This window comes from Dermacentor silvarum, chromosome 2, assembly GCF_013339745.2.
Source record: "Dermacentor silvarum isolate Dsil-2018 chromosome 2, BIME_Dsil_1.4, whole genome shotgun sequence".
Classification (NCBI taxonomy): domain Eukaryota; kingdom Metazoa; phylum Arthropoda; class Arachnida; order Ixodida; family Ixodidae; genus Dermacentor; species Dermacentor silvarum.
In genome coordinates, this window is record NC_051155.1 from 83,474,125 (window position 1) to 83,496,500 (window position 22,376).

The following is a 22,376-nucleotide window of genomic DNA, read 5'->3' on the forward strand; positions in this document are numbered from 1 at the left end:
GGATTTGTGGTTGTGGTACCACACGCTAGCGACACCCGTGAGATAGAAGTTGGCGTAGCTGAGCTTCGCAGCATCTTCCCATTTATTGTGGGCACTCACCCGCTCGCATAACGAGAGCCAATCTTCTACGTCGTATTCGTCGGAGCCGCTGAAGATGGGAGGATCGCGTTGACGCATTGAGCCAGGACAAATCAATGTTAGCGATGCCGGAGGTGTTGTTTGGCTGGCGTGGTCAGGCATGATGGCCGGCAGTGTCCGATTGCGTAATTCCAGGGTTGGGTAAGTAGTACCCAGCACCTCCACCAAATATGCAATTCGGTGTATTGACAACTCAGAAACGCGACCGTCTCACTCGAGCGTCAGACACCGAGAGCGCGAGCCCACCTTCGTTGGCGGGCCGATGATGATAGTGCGTCCATAGGGCGCGCCAGTCTTCTTCGCTACAATTTATATATCATATCATAAGAAGCCAACAATGACACCAAGGACAACATAAGGAAATTACTTTTACTTACTAATTGAAATAAAGAAATTATAAAAAATGGAAATGAAAACGGATGAAAAAACTGTCCGCAGGTGGGGAATGAACCCAGGTGTTGGTATTACGCGTGCGATGCTCTCACCATTGAGCTTCCGCGGAGCCGTTTTCCCATGCACTTTCTGAGGTGTTAGCCAGCGCCACCACTCACAAACCTAGGGGCGGATATGGAACATCCTTTCTGCCGCAGGCGTCACGAGCACGTGATCTTTTTGGTTGATGGCAACTGGTAAACAATCCCACATATGCTACCTGAAGGCATCAATGTTGCCGGGTTCGAGCCCTCGTTATGTAATGAACGAGAAGAAAGGGGACCGAGGGGCCCGATTTTTATTATTCATATCATAAGAAGCCAACAAACAATGACACCCGGACAGTTGTTTTTTCATCCTTTTCATTTCCATTAATTTATCATTTCTTTAATTCAATGAGTAAGTACAAGTCATTTCCCCTATGTTGTCCTTGGTGCCATTGTTTGTTGGCTTCTTATGATATTATTATTAAAAATTGGACCCCAGAAAGTGGATACCCCAGAAAGTGGATGGGAAAACGGCTCCGCGGTAGCTCAATGGTGAGAGCATCGCACTCGTAATGCGAAGACGTGCGTTTGTTCCCCACCTGTGGACAGTTATTTTTTCATTAGTTGGATTGCCATTTATTTAGAATTTCTTTAATTCAATTAGTAAGTACAAGTAATTTCCCCTATGTGTCCTTGGTGTCATTGTTTGATGGCTTCGTATCATATGATGAATAAAAATCGGCCCCTCGGTTCCCTGTCTTCTCGTGCATATATAAAGTCACGTTCCAGGAAAACAGGCGACCTTTAGTTAAAAGTGGAGCTCGAGTATCTGAGCGCCAACTGAGCACACGAAAAAAAAATGGGAGGACGCTTATGCTTAGCCTTTAAAAGTGGAACGCGATAGCGTTATTGGGCTCCGTTCGCATCACATTTTTCTTTAGAGTAGGCTTCACTGCAACATACAACGTGGGAAAGCAAACTTGCAATGACGAAGCTTACACTGATCCCTTAAATTCGGCTTCGCTTTCAAAGACAAATGCATTGCTGGGAAGACATTTTTACAGGAGCAATGTTAGCCGTCTTAAATGAAAATGTGCACCCTAGGACCTTTTTTATTGCTTTGTTAATTGTTTGCTGTTGCCCCGAGGCACGCGCGTGTCTAAAATTTAGAAAGGCTCGGTTTTCAACATCCCCCTCAATGTTGTCGAGAACTAAAATACAGCAAAACACCATCAGATTTGGAGGACGCTTAAGCTTCGCCTTTAAGACTGGAACGCGATAGCATTCAAAGATCCCTGGCTGCTTATCAGGCTTTTTTCTTGTATATTGAAATTACAATCCGGCCCTATCGCCGCCTGTAGGTTGTGGTTAAGTCGTATTTTACGATTTTTCTGACGGATTTTACTTTGAGAAATTCAAATTTTGTTGACTAACGCATTGCGCCACGCGGAAGGCCTGTGAGGTCGGGGTGGTTAGTGATGATGTGGTTCGGCATTATTATTAGCGCCAGACGCCGATGCTTAACGCCGACGTCGAAGTCGACGCCGACGCCGGATTTTCTGCGACACGGGGCCCTTAACGCTCTCGCGTTATTAGGCCAAGCGCCCGCGCGTGGATCGGAGGGTCTTCGTCTGATTCTGCACAGCAGCCCATCAAAGCAGGTGCCGGCGCATGGCGTATGGACTGGTGTGCGTCTTCATCTGCTTTCAAAATATGCGGCGCCTGTTGCAAGGTGTGGCATTATTCTCTCCCCCCGGAAGAGCATCGACTCGATACTAAAACGAGCTCACATACTACAAGGGAACGTAGAAGTACACGTGCAAAGACACATGTACACAAAATCGCTTGCTGACGCGCAGTCATAGAACGCAGGATAAGGTCACTGAGGCTATAAATGATTGTCTACGACATAAATAAATTAAACAAATAAGATCCAGATGGTCCAAGAACTATAGTGGTTATGGAGTGTGGTATGGTTTCAGCCGCACAACGTCCACAATCTCGGATAGTGTCTTTCGATGTCGAGTTGGTTGGCTTCCGTCACAAAGAACATCGTAATTGATGTCACTCACTCGCCGCAACACTTTGTAAGGTTCGAATTACCGGCTGCGAAGTTTCTAGCATAAGCCTATGCAGCGGAGAGGAGTCCAGACCAGAGCCCGATCTCCTAGTTGGTACTCGACTTGTCATTGGCGGAAATTGTAGTGCCGTGTGGCAATGCACTGGTGTTTCTTTATGCTCGGTACGCTGCATACAGAACTCAGCGTCTTGGTCAAGATTATCAAGGCTGTCGCATGGAAGCATTGCTTCGAGCATGGTTTGGACTTCACAACCCTAAACAAGGCAGAACGGCGTGAAGCGTGTGGTCTTTGCGGAGCGCTGTTTCACGCAAACGTTAAGTATGGAAGTACTTCATCCCACGTTTTGTGCTGTACGTCAACGAACACAGACAGCATGTCAGTCATCTTTTTCTTGAGCCGTTCGGTCAGGTCATTTGTCTACCGGTGATAGGTAGTCATCTTTCAATGTGTCGTATAACTTCATTAGAAAACTTCTTCAATGATCCGTGCCGTAAATGCAGTTCCTCGGTCGGTAATGGCGCACGATGAGGCGCAGTACGCAGTACAACGTTGCGTACATAAAAGTACGCTAACTCGGAAGCAGTGCCTAGGGGCAGAGCTTTTGCTTCAGCATAGCGCGGTAAATAATCTGTGGCAATGATGACCGAGGAAACAGGCCCAAGAGATCCATTCCGACTTGGTCAAGTGGTCTTCGATGTGGGTCAATGGGTTTCAGTAATCCCGCAGGTTTCACTGCTGGTGACTTCCGGCGCTGGCACTCACAACAGGCTTGGCCATACCGTTTAACACAAGTAGATATTTTCAGCCAATAGTGCGATTTTCGCACTCTAGCAAGGGTTCTGGTGTAGCCTAGGTGGCCAGAAGGAGACTCGTCGTAGCAAGCGAACAGGATTTCGACGTGAACCTCTGCTGGCACGAGCAAAAGGTAGGTTTTGTTGCTGGCAACAGAGTTGTTGTTACACATTCCGCCCTGTAGCTGCAGTGAACAAAAGGACGAGAGCCCGCGAGCTGTTCGCCGGTGCAGAGAGGCGTTGCGGCCTTCCAGATGTCCTATAATAGGCCGTAATTACTCATCTGCGCGGTGCTGTTTGGACGAATCTGTCACGCTTACAGCCCCAAGGAAAGCGCTGTCGTTCTCAATGTCTTCATCAGCAGGTTCAACAGGCGCGCGCGACAACGTGTCGGCATCTTCGTGTGTTTGCCGGGGCCCTTACACGGTGGTTACGTCCCATTCTTGCAGGCACTTAGGCTCCACTGTGCCAGTCGTCGAGCTGGATCCCTTCAATTTGGGAACCAGCACAGCGTGCACAACCAGCACACGACCTTGAATAGGCGGCCGTAAAGGTAAGGCTGAAACTTTGCAAGGACCCATAAGACGGCCAGGTACTTCTATTCCCTAGTGGTGTAGTTGGAATCTGAGCGCAGTAGAGTGCGACTTGCGAAAGCGATAACTAGTTCGACGCCCTCCTGCCGTTGTACGAGTACCGCGTCCATATCAGTGTTACAAGTCTCTGTTTGAATTTCAGTCTCGGCGTGTTCGTCAAAGTGTCCGAAAACGGTCGGCGAAGGCAGGCGGTGTCGATGTTCGGTGAAAGCTAATTATTTTTCAGCGCTCTAAATAAACGGCATATCATCTCTTGTGACACAAGTACGTGGTTAAGCAGTCTTTGAAAAATTACTCATGAAGCGCGGATAGTACGCGCACAGACCCAGGAAGCGTCGGACACTTTTCTTATCGGTAGGGGTTGAAAAGTGACCACAGCGGCACGGCCACCTTCCAAGCTCACGGCATGACCTAGAAACTTCAGTTCTTGGTAGCGGAAGTGGCATTTCTGTGACTGTAGTGTAAGGTTCTCCGATCAGATTGCCGCAAGTATTTGACGTTGTCGGAGGAAATGCTCGGAAAAGCTGGCAGAAAAACAAAACACATCATCTGGTAGACGAGGCTAATTTACCACTAAAGGTCGGCCAGCATAGTGTCCATCATCCGTTGTAAAATTGCTCGAGCAGGGGAAAGACCGTGAGGAAGCACCGGGAACTCGTAAAGACTTTACGGATTGAGAAAGGCAGTTTTTTTACGGTCCCGCTCGTCGACCTCAATCTGTCAATGACCGCTTTGTAAATCAAGGGATGAAAAATACTTAATTCGTCGTAGCCAGTCGAGAGGGGCATCCATGCGCGGAAGCGGGTAACATCAACACAAAAGCGAAGAGCGCCATCCTTCTTCTTGACGAGTACGACCTGTGATAACCACGGACTGCTTGAAGGATGGATAACAGCATCATCAGTCATTTCTTTCACTTGTCCTTTAATTGCCTCGCGTTCTTCCTGCGAGACACGATAGGGCTGCTGGTGGATAGGACGTGCATCATCGTAGGTGATTATTCTGTGTTGTGTGATTGGCGTTTCACTAATCACGCTTTGAATTTAGATAACAGTAGCTGCTGCGCCTTCTTTTCCTCCTCCAGCAGCTCGTTATTGATGTCAATGCCTGCGAGCGAGGCTTCATTGGTGTCGGTTTCTTCAGATGCGAAACACTCAATGACCTCCTCCAAGGCTTCAGCGTAGGCGATGACAGTGCCACAAAAAGGTGTCGATACTCATTGGTAAAGCTTGTAAGCAATACCTCAGCCTGGCCATCCCGAAGGCTAACGATGCCTCGTGCCGTACAAATTTCTAGGGGCAGCCTAAAGAAAATCTTGCCTTCCACTAGGGCTTCACCGTTGCGCGCCCCTTTGGATATCACCTGAAGCATAACGCTGGAAGGGGGCGGTATCGTCACGCTGTCGTCAGAAATGCGAAGACTGGCTCTAATCCGACAGGCATCATCTTGTAGCGTAGCTTTCCTCGCAGAGAAAGTGATGTAACGCTTCTCGGGGTCGATGATGGCACCAGATTCTCGGTGAAAATCCATGCCCAGGGTTAAATCACGGGAACATTCACGCAGAACAATGCCGCCAGCGAGAAACGTGTAATTTCGGTTTAGTTTCCTAGCAGTGGTAACACCAAGTGGTGCGACAACGTGTCCGCCAGTTGTACGAACTTTATTCCCAGTCCAAGGCATAATACCTTTCTTGAGAAGCCTCACCAATTTCCCGCTAATAATCGAGTAAACAGCGCCAGTGTTTACTAGCGTAATGTCACTTCTACCACTGACGAGCACAGGTATGTTCATTAAAAACTTGTCTCCATGCCGTGGTACACGCGTCGTCAAATCTCTGGACACAGGCGTCGTTCAATCTCCGTCAGGTCAAAGTCGCGTCAATTGGAGGTCGTCAGCACGTCGCGTATCAGCAATCTCGCCTCGAAAGGTCGCTGATGTCAGTTTTTCAGGTCAGGGCTCGGCGACCATGCCTGCCGCTTCCTCGATGTACCTGCACGACTTGGATAGGGTTGCCGCGGTGATGGCGATCGCGACTGGCGTCTTGGTGGCCAGCGCTGCTGGGCGATGAACTGTTCAATTTCGGGCACCCTCTGCCCGAGCCGGGGCCTAGGTGAATTGGCAGCAAAACCCTGCAGTCCAAGTTGGTGGTAGTGGCACTCTTGGTATACGTGCCCCACCTCACCACAATGGTAACAAACCGGTCGTCGGTCTAGCAAGCGTCAAATGTCCGAATGACGTATCACATGGCGGTTGTCTGGGAAGTAACGAACTGCCTTTGCCGAGTGTAGCGCAACGCGGGGGTAACGGGATCTAGCAGTGCTGATGCAGGGATGGAGCAATATGTCACACATTGTAAATAGCTCGCCGCGGGTGGTGGTGATGCCGATGTAGGGAAACTGCGCGGTAACGCATCGTGCGCCTAAATTCACTTGCCTGGAGTGCTTGTTAAGGTACCCCGAGTGCACGCTTCACATCGTCATGCGCGATGTCGGCGATGTAGTTGACGGTAGGCTGCTGCCCCCAGTGCAGCTGCGGCAACTTGTCGCGGACTACCAAACGTATTATCTCGCGGAGGACTTCGATGTCCCTCACGAAAGCTCCCAGTCCGACGGTTCTCGAAGCATCATTTACTTGCCGGTCATACTAGTTCGAACACTGCTGCAGCGCCTTTTCCATAGCAACGGCTTCCGTGAGGAACTCCGTGACCATCTCCGGCGGACTATGAACGAGCCCACCGAACAGCTGTTCTTTGACACCGCGCATCAAATGACGGAGCTTCTTGTCTTCCCGCATTCTAGGATCTGCTCGCCTGAAAAGACGTGTCATGTCTTCTACGTACATAGCAACACATTTATTGGGCTTCTGAGCACGCGATTACAGGATCCGTTCTGTTCGCTCTCGGCTCCAGTAGGTCGCCAAGAGTCGCCGACTTAACTCACGCCATGACGTCAGGGCCTCTTCGTGGTTCTGGAACCAGGTGTGAGCACCGCTGTCGAGGCTGGAATACACGTTCCTTAATTTCGTTTTGTCTTCCCACTCGTTGAAAGCTGCTACCGCTCAAAGTCGACCACGTCTTCCACTTCTTCAAAAAGGTCGCCGGGGAAGGAACTTGGCACTCATGCATTCTGCAGCCTGTAGTGAGTTGTTACTGTGAGCTCCATAAATTCCACCGCGAGCTCCATAAGGCCTCCCAGATGAGGGAACAATCTCCGTGGCTAGTTCCCGAATGCTCCGGCTGGCACGGTGCACTGGTATAAGCTCAGGTCGGGCGGTGATGTTCTTGCTGCTGGGGGGGAGGGGGGGGGTTATATTGCATAGGTCGTCGTTACCCCCCAACTCCACCAGAAATGTCACGTACTAGGAAAACAGGCGACCTTTAGTTTAATCATTGAGCCCGAGTCTCTGACCGCCAACTGAGCACAAGAATAAAGCCAAGCATCAGCGCATTGATTGAAGGGTCTTCGTCTGCTTCTTCACTGGCGCCAGTCAAAGCAGGTGCCGGCGCGTGGCGCGTGGACTAGCGCGTCTTAGTCAGCTTTCAAAGTCAGCTTTCAAGGTGTGGTAATATATATATATATATATATATATATATATATAATATATATATATATATATATATATATATATATTGTGAGACGACGCCCGGGACGAAGGCAGAGTTCTTCTACTGTCACACAGCGCGAGACAGCGCACGAACACCAACCCGACAAAATGATGATGATTATGAGGATGGGTATATACACATGAAGGCGATGATGAACTGCACAGTTAGCGCTCACACTAACTCCCCCCCCCCCCCCCCCCCGAAAGCGGCCTGCAAGGCAGCGAGTCCGAAACGGTCGGGACGCCGAAGATACGGCTTCAGGCGAGAGACGTGAACAAATTCAGTGCTGCGACAACGGCGGTCAGTAACCGAGGTAACAGGAGCTACGCGATAGTTCACGGCAGATGTTCATTCAAGCACGGTATATGCGCCGCGATACCTGTGAAGAAATTTTTCACAGAGCCGTGGCACTCGCACAGGTGTCCACATGAGCACTTCGCGGCCTTGTCGGAACGAAATGACACGACGGGTCGCATCACAACGGACTTTCCTCTTGTCCTGAATGGTTGCGGTGTGGGCGCGCGCAATTTCGCGGCAGTGGGCGACGCGGGGGGCGAACTCCTCTGGCAGAGATGTGGATGGAACAGAAGGCGTAGAGAGAAAGGTGGTGTCCAAACCAAAGACGGTGCACGGCGGTACACGAGGAAAAAGGGGCTGTAGTTTGTTGTGCGTTGAACGGCAGTATTATATTCAAACGTGACGAAAGGAAGTATAGTGTCCCAGTTTGTGTGGTCGGGTTTCACATACATAGAGATCATGTCGGACAGAGTTCGATGGAAATGCTCGGTAAGACCATTGGTCTGGGGATGGTGCACAGAGGTGGTCTTATGAATAGTGTTTGAGGCTTGCAGGACTTCGGCAAGAACATGGGAACGAAATGTCTTGCCACGGTCACTTAGAAGAACACGAGGCGCACCGCGGCGCAAGATAATGGCTTGAAGGACAAACTCGGCGACCTCAGATGCCGCACCAGAAGGAACAGCTGCCGTCTCAGCGTAGCGAGTGAGATGGCCCACGGCGGTGAAAATACAGCGGTGACCCGAGGGTGTAAGCGGAAGGGGTCCGTATAAGTCGATGCCCACGAATTAAAGGGAACGGAGGGCCACGGCAATGGTTGTAAAGGGCCGGCGGGAAGAGAGGTCGAACGTTTTCGATGTTGGCATGACGCACACGAACTGACGTAGTTGGCAACGCTAGTAGACAGGCCAGGCCAGAAACAGCGAGTCTTAATGCGGTAGTAGGTTTTATCAAATCCTAAGTGGCCAGCCGTTGTGTCGTCGTGAAAAGCTTGTAAAATTTGCAGTCGAAGTGAGCGAGGGACGGCTGGGACCCATCGGTGATCGGTAGGGTGGTGAACTTGCCACAATAATGAGCCATCATGAAGTTTAAACCGTGCCAGTTGTCGTCTTAAGCGGGTGTTGGGAGGACGGGATAAGCCAGTGAGCCGGTCGATAATTGTTCGGCAATACGTATCTGCACGTTGGAGGGAGGCGAGGTCTTCTGAAGACAGAATGTCGATCGAGGTCACGAACCGTACCGGGGCCATGGTTGTGGTCGGTTGGCTGGGCGGTGCCGAACGGATGGAAGGTGAGACAGGGGCATTTGGCGACAGCGGGCAACGAGATAAAACGTCAGCATCTTGATGTTGCCTGCCAGACCTATATGGGACAGTGTAGTCGTACTCCTGCAAACGCAGAACTCAACGGCCGAGGCATCCGGACAGATTCTTCAGGGAGGTCAACCAACACAGAGCATGGTTGTCAGTCACAATTGTGAATTTTCGGCCATATAAATAGGGGCGAAACTTTTGTATGGACCAAGCGATGGCGAGGCATTCTTGTTCGGTGATAGTATAGTTTCGATCAGCAGGAGAAAGAGTATGACTCGCGTAGGCCACGACTTGCTCTTCAGACCCACGGTTCCGCTGCAGCAGGACCGCGCCTATTCCATGCCCACTTGCGTCAGTGTGGAGAATAGTAGAGGCTGTGGGATCAAAGTGACGAAGCACTGGTCCTGATGTGAGCATCGCTTGAGGGTCTCAAAGGCAGCTTCACATTCATCCGTCCAGCTAAAGGGTATCGTCGTGGTCAGGAGTTTATGAAGACGAGCTGCGATAGTCGCGAAGCCACGGACAAAGCGGCGGAAGTACCACGCTAATCCGAGAAAGCTGCGAAGGTCTTTAGGTGTGGTTTGTCTTTGGAAATGCCGTACAGCAGCGACCTTGTCGGGATCTGGTTCAATGCCGTGCTTGCTGACCACGTGACCTAATGCTTTGATGCTGCGGCTCGCAAATCGACACTTAGTATTCAGCTGGAGACCGGCCTTGGCTAGACACGTGAGAACGACGTCTAAACGTTCTAGGTGCTGGGAGAAGCTGGACGAAAAGATGAAAATGTCGTCCAGGTAACATAGGCAGGTTTTCCATTTGAGGCCGCGTAGTACGGTGTCGATCATTCGTTCAAATGAGGCTGGCGCATTGCACAGACCAAAAGGCAATTACGTTGAATTCAAAAAGGCCATCAGGTGTTCCAAACGCCGTCTTCTCTTTGTCGGGTTCATGCATCGGGATCTGCCAATATCCAGAACGCAAGTCGAGGCTCGAAAAGTATTCGGCACCTTGTAAGGTATCCAAAGCATCGTCAATACGGGGCATATGATATACGTCCTTACGGGTAATTTTATTTAGTGCCCTATAATCGACGCAAAAGCGTACGGAACAGTCCTTTTTTTAACTAGGACAACAGGAGACGACCAAGGGCTCGCTGAAGGCCTTATAACGTTCCGTGCGAGCATGTCGTTGACTTGGTCTTCTATAACTTTCCGTTCAGCAGATGATACACGGTAAGGGCGGCGTCGAATGACGCGGGATCCGTCGGTTTCGATTAGATGAGCGGCCACGGTTGTTTTACCCAAGCCATCCGAACACACGTCAAAGCAAGGTTGGTGTTTCCTTAAGATGGTCAGCAAGGCATCAGTCTGAGTTAGGCTCAGATCTGAACTCACAGTGGCCCTGAGAGCACTGGGTGAACCGTCCGTGGGCGTACACTCGGCGAAGGCGGAAACAGGCGAAGCAGTGACGACACATACTGGTGCTGCGTCGATAAGCATGACAACAGTGGACCCCTCCGGCAAGAGAAGTGGCTCTGACGTCGTGTTGTAGGCGATCAGATTGGCGCAGCCGCGTGAGAAGCGATGGCGATTCCCTAAAAATGCAGCGCTGAGAATGGGAAACCACTGCGTCGCCGTCGATATTTTCGCTAGATCTAATGGTGAGAATGCGGTCTTGGCCGGGTGGAAGAACAAAATCTGCCGCTGTGACAAGATGGGGCGGCGAGGAATCGGCAGCGTCACAGAGCTCGGTGTCCGTAATATGTATAAGTGGTTGTCTGCACGAAATGACAGCAGATGCAGCTGACAAGAAATCCCAGCCTAAGATGATCGGATGAGCGCACGACGAAAGCACGGTAAACTGTATATGATGGCGAATTCCGTCGATGAGGACACGAGCAGTACACTGTCCGGTAGGGTAAATCGGACTGTCATTGGCACCACACAAGACCGGACCAACATACGGAGTTTGCACTTTTTGTAGACTGAAGCATAGGGCGCGATTAATAACAGAAATGGCGGCGCCAGTGTGAATAAGAGCGTCGACAGAAACACCTTCCACACAAACAGCGAGTAAATTAGCCGGGCGAGCAGGAGGAAATGGGACAGTTCGCAAACAAGCAGTTTCTCCTCTAAAAAAGTTGTCGCAGTTTCACCTGAAAGGCGAAGCATCAATTGCGATAGCAAATTTGTAGAGAGCTATACGGAGTAATGATATTAGCTTTATCAGCTGTATAAACCTGCACATGCAGCAGTACCGGCAACACGCAGAACTGTTGTCGACGCCGTCGGCGTTTTGGCCGCGTTCGCTCAAAATGCGTGCGGCGTTGGTGACTGTTGCCGGAGCCTCTGATATAAATAGGCACTTGGTGCCGCAGCTAAACGCCGCCTCCCTTCCCTCCCCCTCCCCCCCCTCCCCCACACCCTCTCGCGCGTCGGAAGAAGGCGCGTTTGCTCTACATATATGGTGATTGTAAAGGAGGAAAGAGACGCCTACTTCTGCAGCCCTTAAGCGAGCACGGCGCAGAACGCGCGTTTGTTCTCCGCCGTGCGTTCACTCCCCGCGAAAGCGCGCGCCCCTCGCGCTCTTTCACTCGCACATACAGCGTTCGGCGCGCGGCCACGATTTCATCTCCATTGACGTCATACGGAACCTCACGGCGACGGCGACGCCGACGGCAGAAATCTGCTTTTGAGTGTCCATATAATTGATATCGCAATAAAACTGCAGCGTATAGTTTTACGGATGGTTGTCAAAAGAAGTAGAGGCAGGACGCAGGGGCGATGAAATACGGCGGAATGGAGACGCGGAACGACGACGGGGTGAGCGAGAAGACCGGGACATGTTTTGGGACAACGGAGGTGAGGGCGAGCGACGTGACGAGGATATATAGGGTCCTGGAACGTAGGCGTCCGATCTGGGCACATAGTCTCTCTCATAGTCGGAATAGCCCCGTCGTTGATCATGCTGGCGCCGGCGGCAGAAACGAGAGATATGACCACGTATGCCACAGTAGAAACATACTGGGCAGGAAGGGCGCCAGGTAGAGTCGTATGGTTGCATGGGGGCCTTCACTGCCATCGAGGCCCGGTGGTCGCAGACAACGGTGGCAGGTGCAGATGGAACTGGGACCGCAGGGCGCGAAGCAATCTCGGCATAAGAAGGTGCAAAAACAGGCGCAGGGAACCGGGCATGTGTTACACTTGGCATGGATGCCAGTTCTTTGATGATCTCGCGCAAATTGGGAGGACGAGCGCGCAGAGACGCAATGGCGGTGTTGGCTGGACCATGGCCGTGAAGCTCCTCTCGCACAATGATGCGGATGAGCGCTCGCAGCTCGTTGTTGTCGGTGAGGTGAGCGTCGCAGGAGGCGCGTGGAAGACGAAAGGCGCAGATCGTGGCAAGGCGTTGGCATGTCGTGATGATGTCAGTAACTTAAGTGGGGCTCCGGACTACAAGAGCGTTAAAGGCAATGGAGTTGATGCCTTTCAGGATATGGCGGATACAATCCCCTTCGGGAATGCCACTCTGAGCGCAACGGCAGAGAGCCAGAACGTCTTCAATGTAAGAGTTATAGGATTCCTCGGCTCCCTGGATGCGGGTAGCGAGCTTCTGTTTCGCTACTTCGGAGCGCCCAGCAGATGTTCCAAATATCGTTCGCCGCTGCGCAGTAAATGTTGGCCAATCAGGGAAGTCGCGCTCATGGTTGAAAAACCAAGTTTGGGCGACCTGCCTCAGGTAGAAGACAACGTTGCGGAGCTTGTTTGACTCGTCCCAATGGTTGCAAGCGCTCATCCTGTCGTACTGGTCAAGCCAGTCTTCCACGTCTTCGCCGCGAAGGCCAGAAAAAACCCGAGAGTCGCATTGCGGTGCGGTGACGGACCAAATAGGCCCAGCTGGCGGAGCTGAGGTGGTAGCCGCAGTGGATGCGGTGGTTTGTGCCATGACTGGTGTTGTCGAGCACTACCGTCGACTAGAGTGGAGCTTCAAGGGTGACCGGTAGAGCAAGCGGATGGGGATAACGACGCACCTCCACCACTTGTGAGAAGGCAGAGCTCTTCTATTGTCACACAGCGTGAGACAGCCCACGAACACCAACCCGACAAAATGATGATGATTATGAGGATGGGTGTATACACATGAAGACGATGATGAACTGCACAGTTAGCGCTCACTATATACATAACCTTTAAGCTCTCTCCCTCTCTACCACGTATGTGTCCGACTTCCCACACTTCACCCACATACATTTTTATATTTTAACGCGTTAGAAAGTGTATGTGTGTGAACTGTGGGCAGGCAGTCACATAGTACAGATAGAAAGGGGATGGGAGCGCCTAGAAGTGCGTGTATGTATGTATATACGAGGTGTGTTAGAAACGTATCGGATATTTTATTGCGATAGGAATTATATGGACACTTCAACCGGATTTCTATTGATGGTGTGCGGGGACGCGCGCTATCACGGAGAGCGAACGCACACAATCTCCCACGCGCAAGCAAGGAAGCGGGAAGCCAGCGCTGGAGGGAGCGGGGGGGGGGGGCGCACTTCTACTCTGCCAACAACCGCGCTCGCCGCTCTCCCGCACCGTCTCTTATCTACACACGGCTCTGACCTTTATGTGCCGCGCATTCGCCGCTCAGTTTCCGTTGAAGCGATAGCCCGCACGTACCTTCGCCGCTGCGGCGTATGCGCTTGCTGCCAGCGTTTTGACAGTCGTTGTCTGCAGTCATTCAGTGTGATATATTCATGTTTGTTTGTGCGCGCTCACACCACGCTTGTTAATTCAGTTAGTAATAGTCGCGCCACATTTTCCAACGCACGGTACACATGCAATGCCGCCCGGATCGGCAGTGCAGCGCTACAGGTGTGTCCCTTCGCACGCGTTGCCCACGGGAAGCGCTTATCATCAACACCACCGTAAACACACGCGCCTTCTCGTGGTCATCAAGTACCTCTTCATGTCGGTCTACTTACGCCGCAGCACACCTGCTTACTTAGCCAGCTCATGTTTACTACAATTCATATTGCTACCAAAGCCGCTCACCTTACTTCGTATGACATTGCTGTGTTGCTATCGCATTCATTGCTTCGCCCTTAGGGTGAAACTGTGACTTTTTTTGCGAACTCCTGATGGATATGAAACCAGCGCGCTTGCATCAGCCGACCTTGAACCTACGTGCGCATGCGGGAATTTTGTTCCTGTCTGCCGATAGCGTCAGTCGCTGGAACGTAGCGTTTGAGTGAGGTTGTGCGCAGTGCTCTCGTTGGTTTTTTTTCTTTATTGCAAGGAAAATGACTGAGTGACTGGAGCAGGGCTACTGCGTCAAATTTTGCCAGAAACTGGGCGACAGCCAAGTGGAAACCATTCGGAAGATTCAGACGGCTTTCGGTGATGATGCTATGAGCAGCACACAGATTAAGGAGTGGTACAACCGGTTTAAAGACGGGCGCACATCGGTGGAGAGCGAGCCACGTTCTGGTCGGCCATCAACATGCCCAAATGACCAGGTCATTGCCGAAGTGAACACTGAGGTGTTGAGGGACCGTCGTGTGACTATCCGAGAAATTGCGGAAGAGGAGCATCAGCCCTTATTCTGCACATTCCATTATGACCGAATATTTGGCCATGAAGAGAGTTGCGGCGAAATTCGTGCCGAAGCTGCTCACGGTGGAGGAAAAGCAACTTCGTGTTGAAGTCTTACAGGACATGCTGGATTGCACAAACCGTGACCGCGACTTCATGAACACAATTATCACTGGTGACGAGTCTTGGGTGTACGGGTACGACCCGGAAACCAAATCCCAGTCGTCACAATGGGAGCATTCCATGTCACCAAGACCAAAGAAGGCCCGCCAAGTGCGCAGCAACGTCAAATTGATGCTGACTGCTTTCTTTGACTCCCACGAGTACGCACAACAGGGTCAAACAATCACCAAAGAGTAGTACAGGGATGTCCTCCGTCATCTACGTGATGCTGTGCGGCGCAAGAGACCGCAGTTGTGGTCAACAGGATATCGGCGCATCCATCACGACAATGCTTCTGCACATTCCTCGCACTTGAGTCAGACTTTTTTGGTGAAAAACCAGATTCCTGTAGTTCAACAGGCTCCTTAATCTGTTGATATGGCCCCCTGCGATTTCTGGCTGCTTCTCAAATTAAGAGGCCATTGAAAGGAGCACGATTTCAGACAAGAGAGGACATTACGGCTTCAACGACAGCTGAGCTAAACTCCATTCCGAAAGAGGCCTTCTCGGAATGCTTCCAACATTGGCAGCACCGCTGCGAGAAGTGTGTGGAGTCCAAGGGGACTACTTTGAGGGTAATTAGGTTCCCAACGCTTCAGTTATGCCACTTTTTTTCTTCGGCCAAAGGTCGGATGCTTTTCTAACAGACCTCGTATGTATGTGTGTGTATGTATGTATGTATGTATGTATGTATGTATGTATGTATGTATGTATGTATGTATGTATGTATGTATGTATGTACGTATGTATGTATGTATGTACGTATGTATGTATGTATGTATGTATGTATGTATGTATGTATGTATGTATGTATGTATGTATGTATGTATGTATGTATGTATGTATGTATGTATGCATGCATGCATGAATGCATGCATGCATGCATGTATGTATGTGCGTGCGGGCGTGTTTGTGTGACTGAGAGAGAGAGACTTGCGGTGGTCTGCTGCGGATCACCGTCAGTTGCAGTTCGCTTCACGAAAAAGCAGGAACTGTGTCGCCTGGTCAAGCATTTGCAATGTGGTGAACGGTGGTTTAAATCGCTGATTAGGGACCTCAAAGAAGTGCCACGTAATGCTGGGGCATTTTTATTGCATTTACCACTACATCGCCACAGAAATCATTATGTCAGAACTTCCTGTGTGTATAGCTTCCACAGCATTGTATGGTATGTATGTAACGGGGTACAGTCCTCGTGGGAACACTGCTCATGCCGGAATGTAAACTCAGGCCTTGCTCCGCTATCGGCTGTTTCGGCGGTAGGTCGCTTTGCGTGCGCTTGGTTAGGCAACCGCTTGTCGCTCGTGTTTATTTAAAAACTTAATTATGGGATTTTACCAGCATCTGATTATTAGGCACGCTCTAGTGGGAGACTCCGGATTAATATGGACCACCTGTGGGTTTTTAACGTGCACCTAAATCTAAGTACATGGGTGTTTCCTGCATTTTGCGCCCATCGAAATGCAGCCTCCGTGGCCGGGGTTGGATCCCACGACCTCGTGCTTAGCAGCCCAACCCTCGTGTCTATGAAACACTCGCCTATCAAAAACACGATACCAAGGGCGTTATAACGTAAAATGATTCCAAACTGTTTTGATTCCAAACACCTGACGTCAAATTTACGTAACCACCGACGCAAGCATCGGGCGGTGACCCTGCAGCGTTGTCTGAACAACCCAATCAAACACTCTCCTCGTTTATAGGAGGTCACCTTTACTCGCTTTCAAAACCAATAAAATTGTCCACACTCAGTGGTTTTTTTCTTATCTAATTAGCTGACAAGAGACGAGGACCAAGCTCTAGTGGAGAGGGTTTCGATGGTGCCGAGCCAGCACAGTGAAAATATATAACCGTATGATCAGTGTGGTGCCGGCTTCTCCGATTGGTCCGCTGCGCCATACGTAGCTTGCGGTGGCTGGTGAAAATCGAGGTGGCATGCAACGGAACGATAAAAATGCCGCTAAAACGGATCCTCGGCAAGGAAGAGTTGGCAGAGCGATGTCGTATACGTGCCGAAAGGGCTCGATAACGTTTTACTGCCACGCAAGAAGGTTGATCATGCGCAAATAAATACATGCTCAACGGCACGTGCGACTAGCGGAGGCCTGAGCGATCGGCGGGCAGCCATCTTCTATTCCTTCTGGAACGGGGCAGTCTGTGGGTATTCAGAAGAATTTTCAGTTTTGTTCGGCATATTATTGGATTTTTTTGACATGGTGAGTATTCGCGGTTGTGTGAGGTCGCGTGACAGACAGGCGAAGTGGGCGTAGCCAGAAAACATTGGACCAAAAGCAGAGGGCTGATGGTCAAAATCCGTCAAATCAGGAATGATTATTTTTCTTTGTGCGGTTTTATCATTCCTAATCAGTGTGTACACGTTATATCAGATGAGAGCTATCGCGGTTTTCGCGACTTCGCGTGACAGACAGGCGAAGTTGGGAGTGGCCCGAAAATGTTTTGACCAATCGTGGAGGCTGATTGCAGAAATGGTAATCAACCCACTTTGGAATCATTTTACGTTATAGCGCTCCAACGCACTGCTATGCAAAGCTGGAGCTCGTGAAATTAGGTGGAGCAGGACGTAAGCAACGTTCAGCTAAAACATTGCAATAGGGGAATAAAATTTATTACTTTTTCTCCACAACGAAAGATAATCAGTGATCACCGCCAAATTTTTCATGTTTGCCAGCGCAAATAATGACGCAACGCAACACACAAACATCATTAAAATATCTTTTACCTGTTTTTATTTTGTTATTCATTATTTACCTTCAAAAATAAGTGATTTACTTGAAGAAGCACTCTATATCCGTCTTGTGCTGAATGTCACAGGAACCGCTGAACGTAGCGTTTCTGCGATAGTGTGACAGGACCGCAAGCCACACTTGAAAATTACGCTTAAGTAGCCCCCCATAGCATAAAGAAAACAACGTATATATATATATATATATATATATATATATATATAGAGAGAGAGAGAGAGAGCGGTAAAGAAGGGGGGTCAACCAGGTGCGAGTTATTGGTTTGCTACCCTTAACTAAAGCGTGGAAAATAGGGTTTGGAAAGAGGGCGAAGAGAGAGACAGACACTCACACGCCGCACGAATGCATGACCACCATGCAAAGCTAGGGGTTGTCTGAGTATTTGACATTTTGCATATGAATTGAATAGACTTTGCAATTCCAATAGGAGTTCACTGTTCGAAATTGCCAAGCATTGGTTCCTGTTTCAATACGGGACAGAGCAGCACTTATTCGACGAGACTGATGCAAGTGGGGACTGTTCCAAATAATTCTGCTGCAGAAGAAACGTGGTTGTTGACAGGAGGCATTAGTTCTGGATCGAACGAACGGGGCAGATCTGTCCTGCTCAAGGATTTCTCGTCATTCAAGAAGAATGCCTCGCCTTTAGGAAGCCTCTAAAGGAACTTATACTGATTTAGGCTAAGCAATTTATTATTTTCCCAGTCTCACCATGTTTGCAGCTTTTTAAAAATAATGAGCGTTACTGTAGTATCCCACTTCTTTCCTCCTACAAATAAAATAATTCTACATCCACCGGGCGTCGTGCTGTTCCCTTGTTTCATTATTGTCACAATAATGGTGTCTCAGATAACTATTATTATTTTTTATTTCACAATACTGCCGGCTTCCTTTTGGAAGCCCCGGCAGGAGTGGTACAAACATCACGTGATTTCACTCTCTTTTACCCCAGGTTAACAAAAAAAAAAGAAAAAAAAGAACGCATAATAAGCACGGCAAACATATTCTAATGCACAAGTACAAAGAAATACGATGACGCCATCCCATTTGCTGCCAATAAGAAAGGCGTAATAAAAGAGACATCAGGATATATAGCCCAAGCAAAAAAGAAACAATGAACGCATGACATTACAATTACGTCTGTTCTGCAGATAAGAAGGAACCGGTAGTGTTGAATTCACCCCGCTTTGCGGAAGCGCGTTCCATTCGCGAATTGTTTTGAGCCGGAAGGAAGAAAGATGCGCGTTTGTTCTAGCATGCGGCAATAATATTGTTTGATTGTGCTTATCTCTGGTAGTCGCGATTCATTAAATTTCATGTAGTTGTCAAATCTCATTTTAGTGTGGTTAACATTGTTTGTAGACGGTGCATTTTGTGACGAGTTTCTAGTGTCTGGAGCCCAGATCGCTATCTGCAATCGGTGACTGAGATGTGCCAATCACAAGGATTGTTGATAAATCTATCGGTGCTTTTCTTTGTACTCTTTCGATAATGTCTATACCAGCCTTTGTGTGAGGGTCCCAGACAATATCTGCATACTCGAGCATTGGTCTAATGACTGTTTTATAAGCCGTTAATTTGGTAGCACTAGTGCAGTTTTTTAAACGGTGCTTTTTAAACACAATAAGTGAATGCAGCTTTCTCGATTACTAGTTCCGCAGTTGACCAGGCGCCCAGATACGAATGACATTGCACAAGCATCTATTAAATAAAGCATATAAGTTGAATTTTTAACCAGACAGACCCTGCACGAACTTTACTCGTTTTATCAGAAATGAGACAATGTTCAGTATTCTACTTCGTATCAGAAGCTCGGCTTTATCCAATATTCTTGTTTGATTAGTTTCGGAAATTTCGCTATTTTAGGACTCCTAAAGTGGCTTTGTTCGGTCGTGATTATACAAGCCTGCAGATTTTTAATCCCGTCCAAATTATATATTTTCCACTGGTAGTGACGGTCAGCGTCGCAACAATATGTACCTCCTGTTTCTGAAATAGTGTCCGTAATTTTTTTTCTCACTTGCTATACTTCGTGTTTGTAACAAATTGTTATGTGTTGTCTTTACTCTTTTTTATACATTTTCATATATATGCCGAGCAAACAGCGTTCGGCAAGATTTTAACTTTGTGGAGAGGTCGTCGACATGCTTATTACCAACATTCCCAATATGATTTCTGATAAATCAATCATCACTTGGCGGCATTAGCTCTAAGCTTCTTGTGAAATGCTTGTAACACCTCCAAATCAGTAGCTAAATCCATTGCCCTCTCCCACTTAACTGTGATTTAGATTACCCCGTGTTTGTTATTCGGTCAGTCACAAAACGAAGTGGCCAAATGACCAGTCATTAATTTGTACGACGCTTTAGCTCCCATTGAAAGATGCGAAAACGCAAATACCTCGTACTCCTTCAATACCTCGATGACGTCTTCGGGGACGTTTCGGCAAGTCGTACTGACCACAATTGTAGATCCTACGTGAAGTGCCAATAACCACATGCTGAATGTCAGTAAACTGGAGAAGTTGCTGTCGCCGAGAAAGACGTCCCCGGGGGTAAGAATTTGGACAGCGCTGCAACGGCACAAACACGTTGGAGAATGTAAGAATCAGGCGCATTCGCACGGCAAAGAACATTTCTTAAGTGGAAGCTCGGGGCCGACCCCAAGGCCAGTTATTAAAATACCTGTAAAACGAAGAAATGCTTTATTAACACAACCGCTGCACTGATTTTGAATGAAAGCTCTTGCAATTAAGAGGTAAAATTGCAGTCTATAGACTGTGATTGTGATTACAGGCGTAAATTGTTTTACATAATTTACCGAGTAATTAACAAGGTAAACAAAAATAGATACAATGTTTAGATATCCGTAAATGTGCACCACAAACATCGTGTTGTCGTGAGCTACTTCCGTTAGAGCAACTCAAGCGGACGAATTCGGTAAATTATATTTGTGATGATATAAGTGATACGTGATGATAAGGTCGCGGGATCAACTCCCGTCACGGCGGCCGCATTTCTATGGGGGCGAAATCCGAAAACACCCGTGTACTTCGATTTAGATGCACGTTAAAGAACCCCAGATGGTCCAAGTTTTCGGAGTCCCCCACTACGGTGTGCCTCATAATGAGATCGTGTTTTTGGCACGTAAAACCCCATAATTTAATTTAATTTAGTTTACAGATGTGATATCGTTTTTTATTGTTGAGTTGGAAACTTGATAGTCAATTGTCTTTTATTGCGACAGCAATAAAATTCACACTCCAGGTGCATTCCTGCCGTCGTCGTCGCCATGAGGTTCCGTATAAGGTCCAACGGTGATAAAGTCGTCGCCGCGCGCTGTATGCTCTATGTGCGGGTAAAAGCGCGCGAGGGGAGCCGACAATAGGCCGTTTCACATGGCGCCATTTTCACACAGCCACAGAGCGAATTCCGTCGCTCAGCGACCGCCGCTACGTCGCGGGCTCTCCGCGACGACATTCCAACATCTTGGTATTTCCGTCGATGGCTCACAGCGATCGGCGCGATGTGGGCGGGCAACGTGACGTAACAACAAGCGTCGTCGAAATAGGCGCTTTCCTGTTTTACCGCGTGTTCGAAGCGTAGCGGAGCAATTTCGCGCCCCAGTTTCAATGATGTTTTAACAGAGCGTACCCACCAGTGCCTGTGGCTCGGGGGCTTTATGAACAATTTGTGTTTTTTCGAGCTCACACAATTCGTTTAAAATGAGAAGCTGCACGCTATCCAGGTCGGGAGCAGACGCCGACTTCAACATACGCACGTACCCACTTGATCGTCACCATCGTGAACCTCTTTATCGCTACAAATTGTGCCAGGTGCTTGCACACTCAATGGTCGCTTCTTCTGCAGAAGCATATACTTCTCCCGGAGAAGAGTTGTGGCTTCGATATATTACCGCAACAACGGGGTACTAAACGGAATCACCCCACCGACGCCGCACTAGCCGCACAAATGCCTCCTTTACATGGCCGCACACTCATGCTTGCGGTGTTTTCTAGAGTTTCACTTGCTGCGGTTGCAGACTAAGCGGTCGTAATATCTCAGCGCGTTTAAACATAAAAATAGTGTGTTCATTCTATTTTCAAATAATATTAAGAAAATTTTGTTATGTGGCTAGTTCCCACGTTGTTTTTATTTAGCGAAGCAGGCTTGGATGCTTCGTGAGCAGGGGGCGACTTTCGGCGTCGCTGCGACGGAAATCGCGCTATCGCAGACGAATGTGAAAGCTCTCAGCGAAAATTTGTCTGCGACGTGCGCGGCAGAACGATTTTTTTCGCCCCAATCGTGCCATGTGAAACAGCCTAATCGCTGCCTAACCTGGCGTGCGCGAAGGAGGAAGGCGAATAACAAACGCGATGTCTTCCGTCGCTGAGAAGCGGTGGAGAGATGGGAAGGAGGGAGGGGGTGCGGCATTGTGCTCCGGCACCAACTGCGTATTTCGCGCCCGGGCGCAAGGGCAACTGGCGATCGCGACTGAATCTGGTGCACGAAGGGAGGAAAGCGTGGAGGCAGCTCCGGAGGGAGGCGCTACAGCTTCAACTCCGCCGTCAACTGCGTAGTCCGCGCGGGCGCGCGGGGTCACGCGCGCCGTATTTTGAAAGCGCTCTGC

The 22,376-nt window shown here is 49.3% G+C and overlaps 1 protein-coding gene across 1 annotated transcript in view; it reads right to left on the reverse strand.

Annotated features, from left to right (window-relative positions):
* Positions 1–22,376, reverse strand: part of LOC125943472 (uncharacterized) — a 77,218-nt gene that overhangs the window by 10,690 nt on the left and 44,152 nt on the right. Inside the window, exons 5-7 of the mRNA XM_049662805.1 lie at positions 20,148–20,319; positions 6,013–6,151; positions 5,342–5,536 (exon numbers count right to left, since the gene is read on the reverse strand). Of these exons, the coding sequence (XP_049518762.1) occupies positions 5,342–5,536; positions 6,013–6,151; positions 20,148–20,319 (506 nt within the window). The remainder of the gene's footprint in view (positions 1–5,341; positions 5,537–6,012; positions 6,152–20,147; positions 20,320–22,376) is intronic.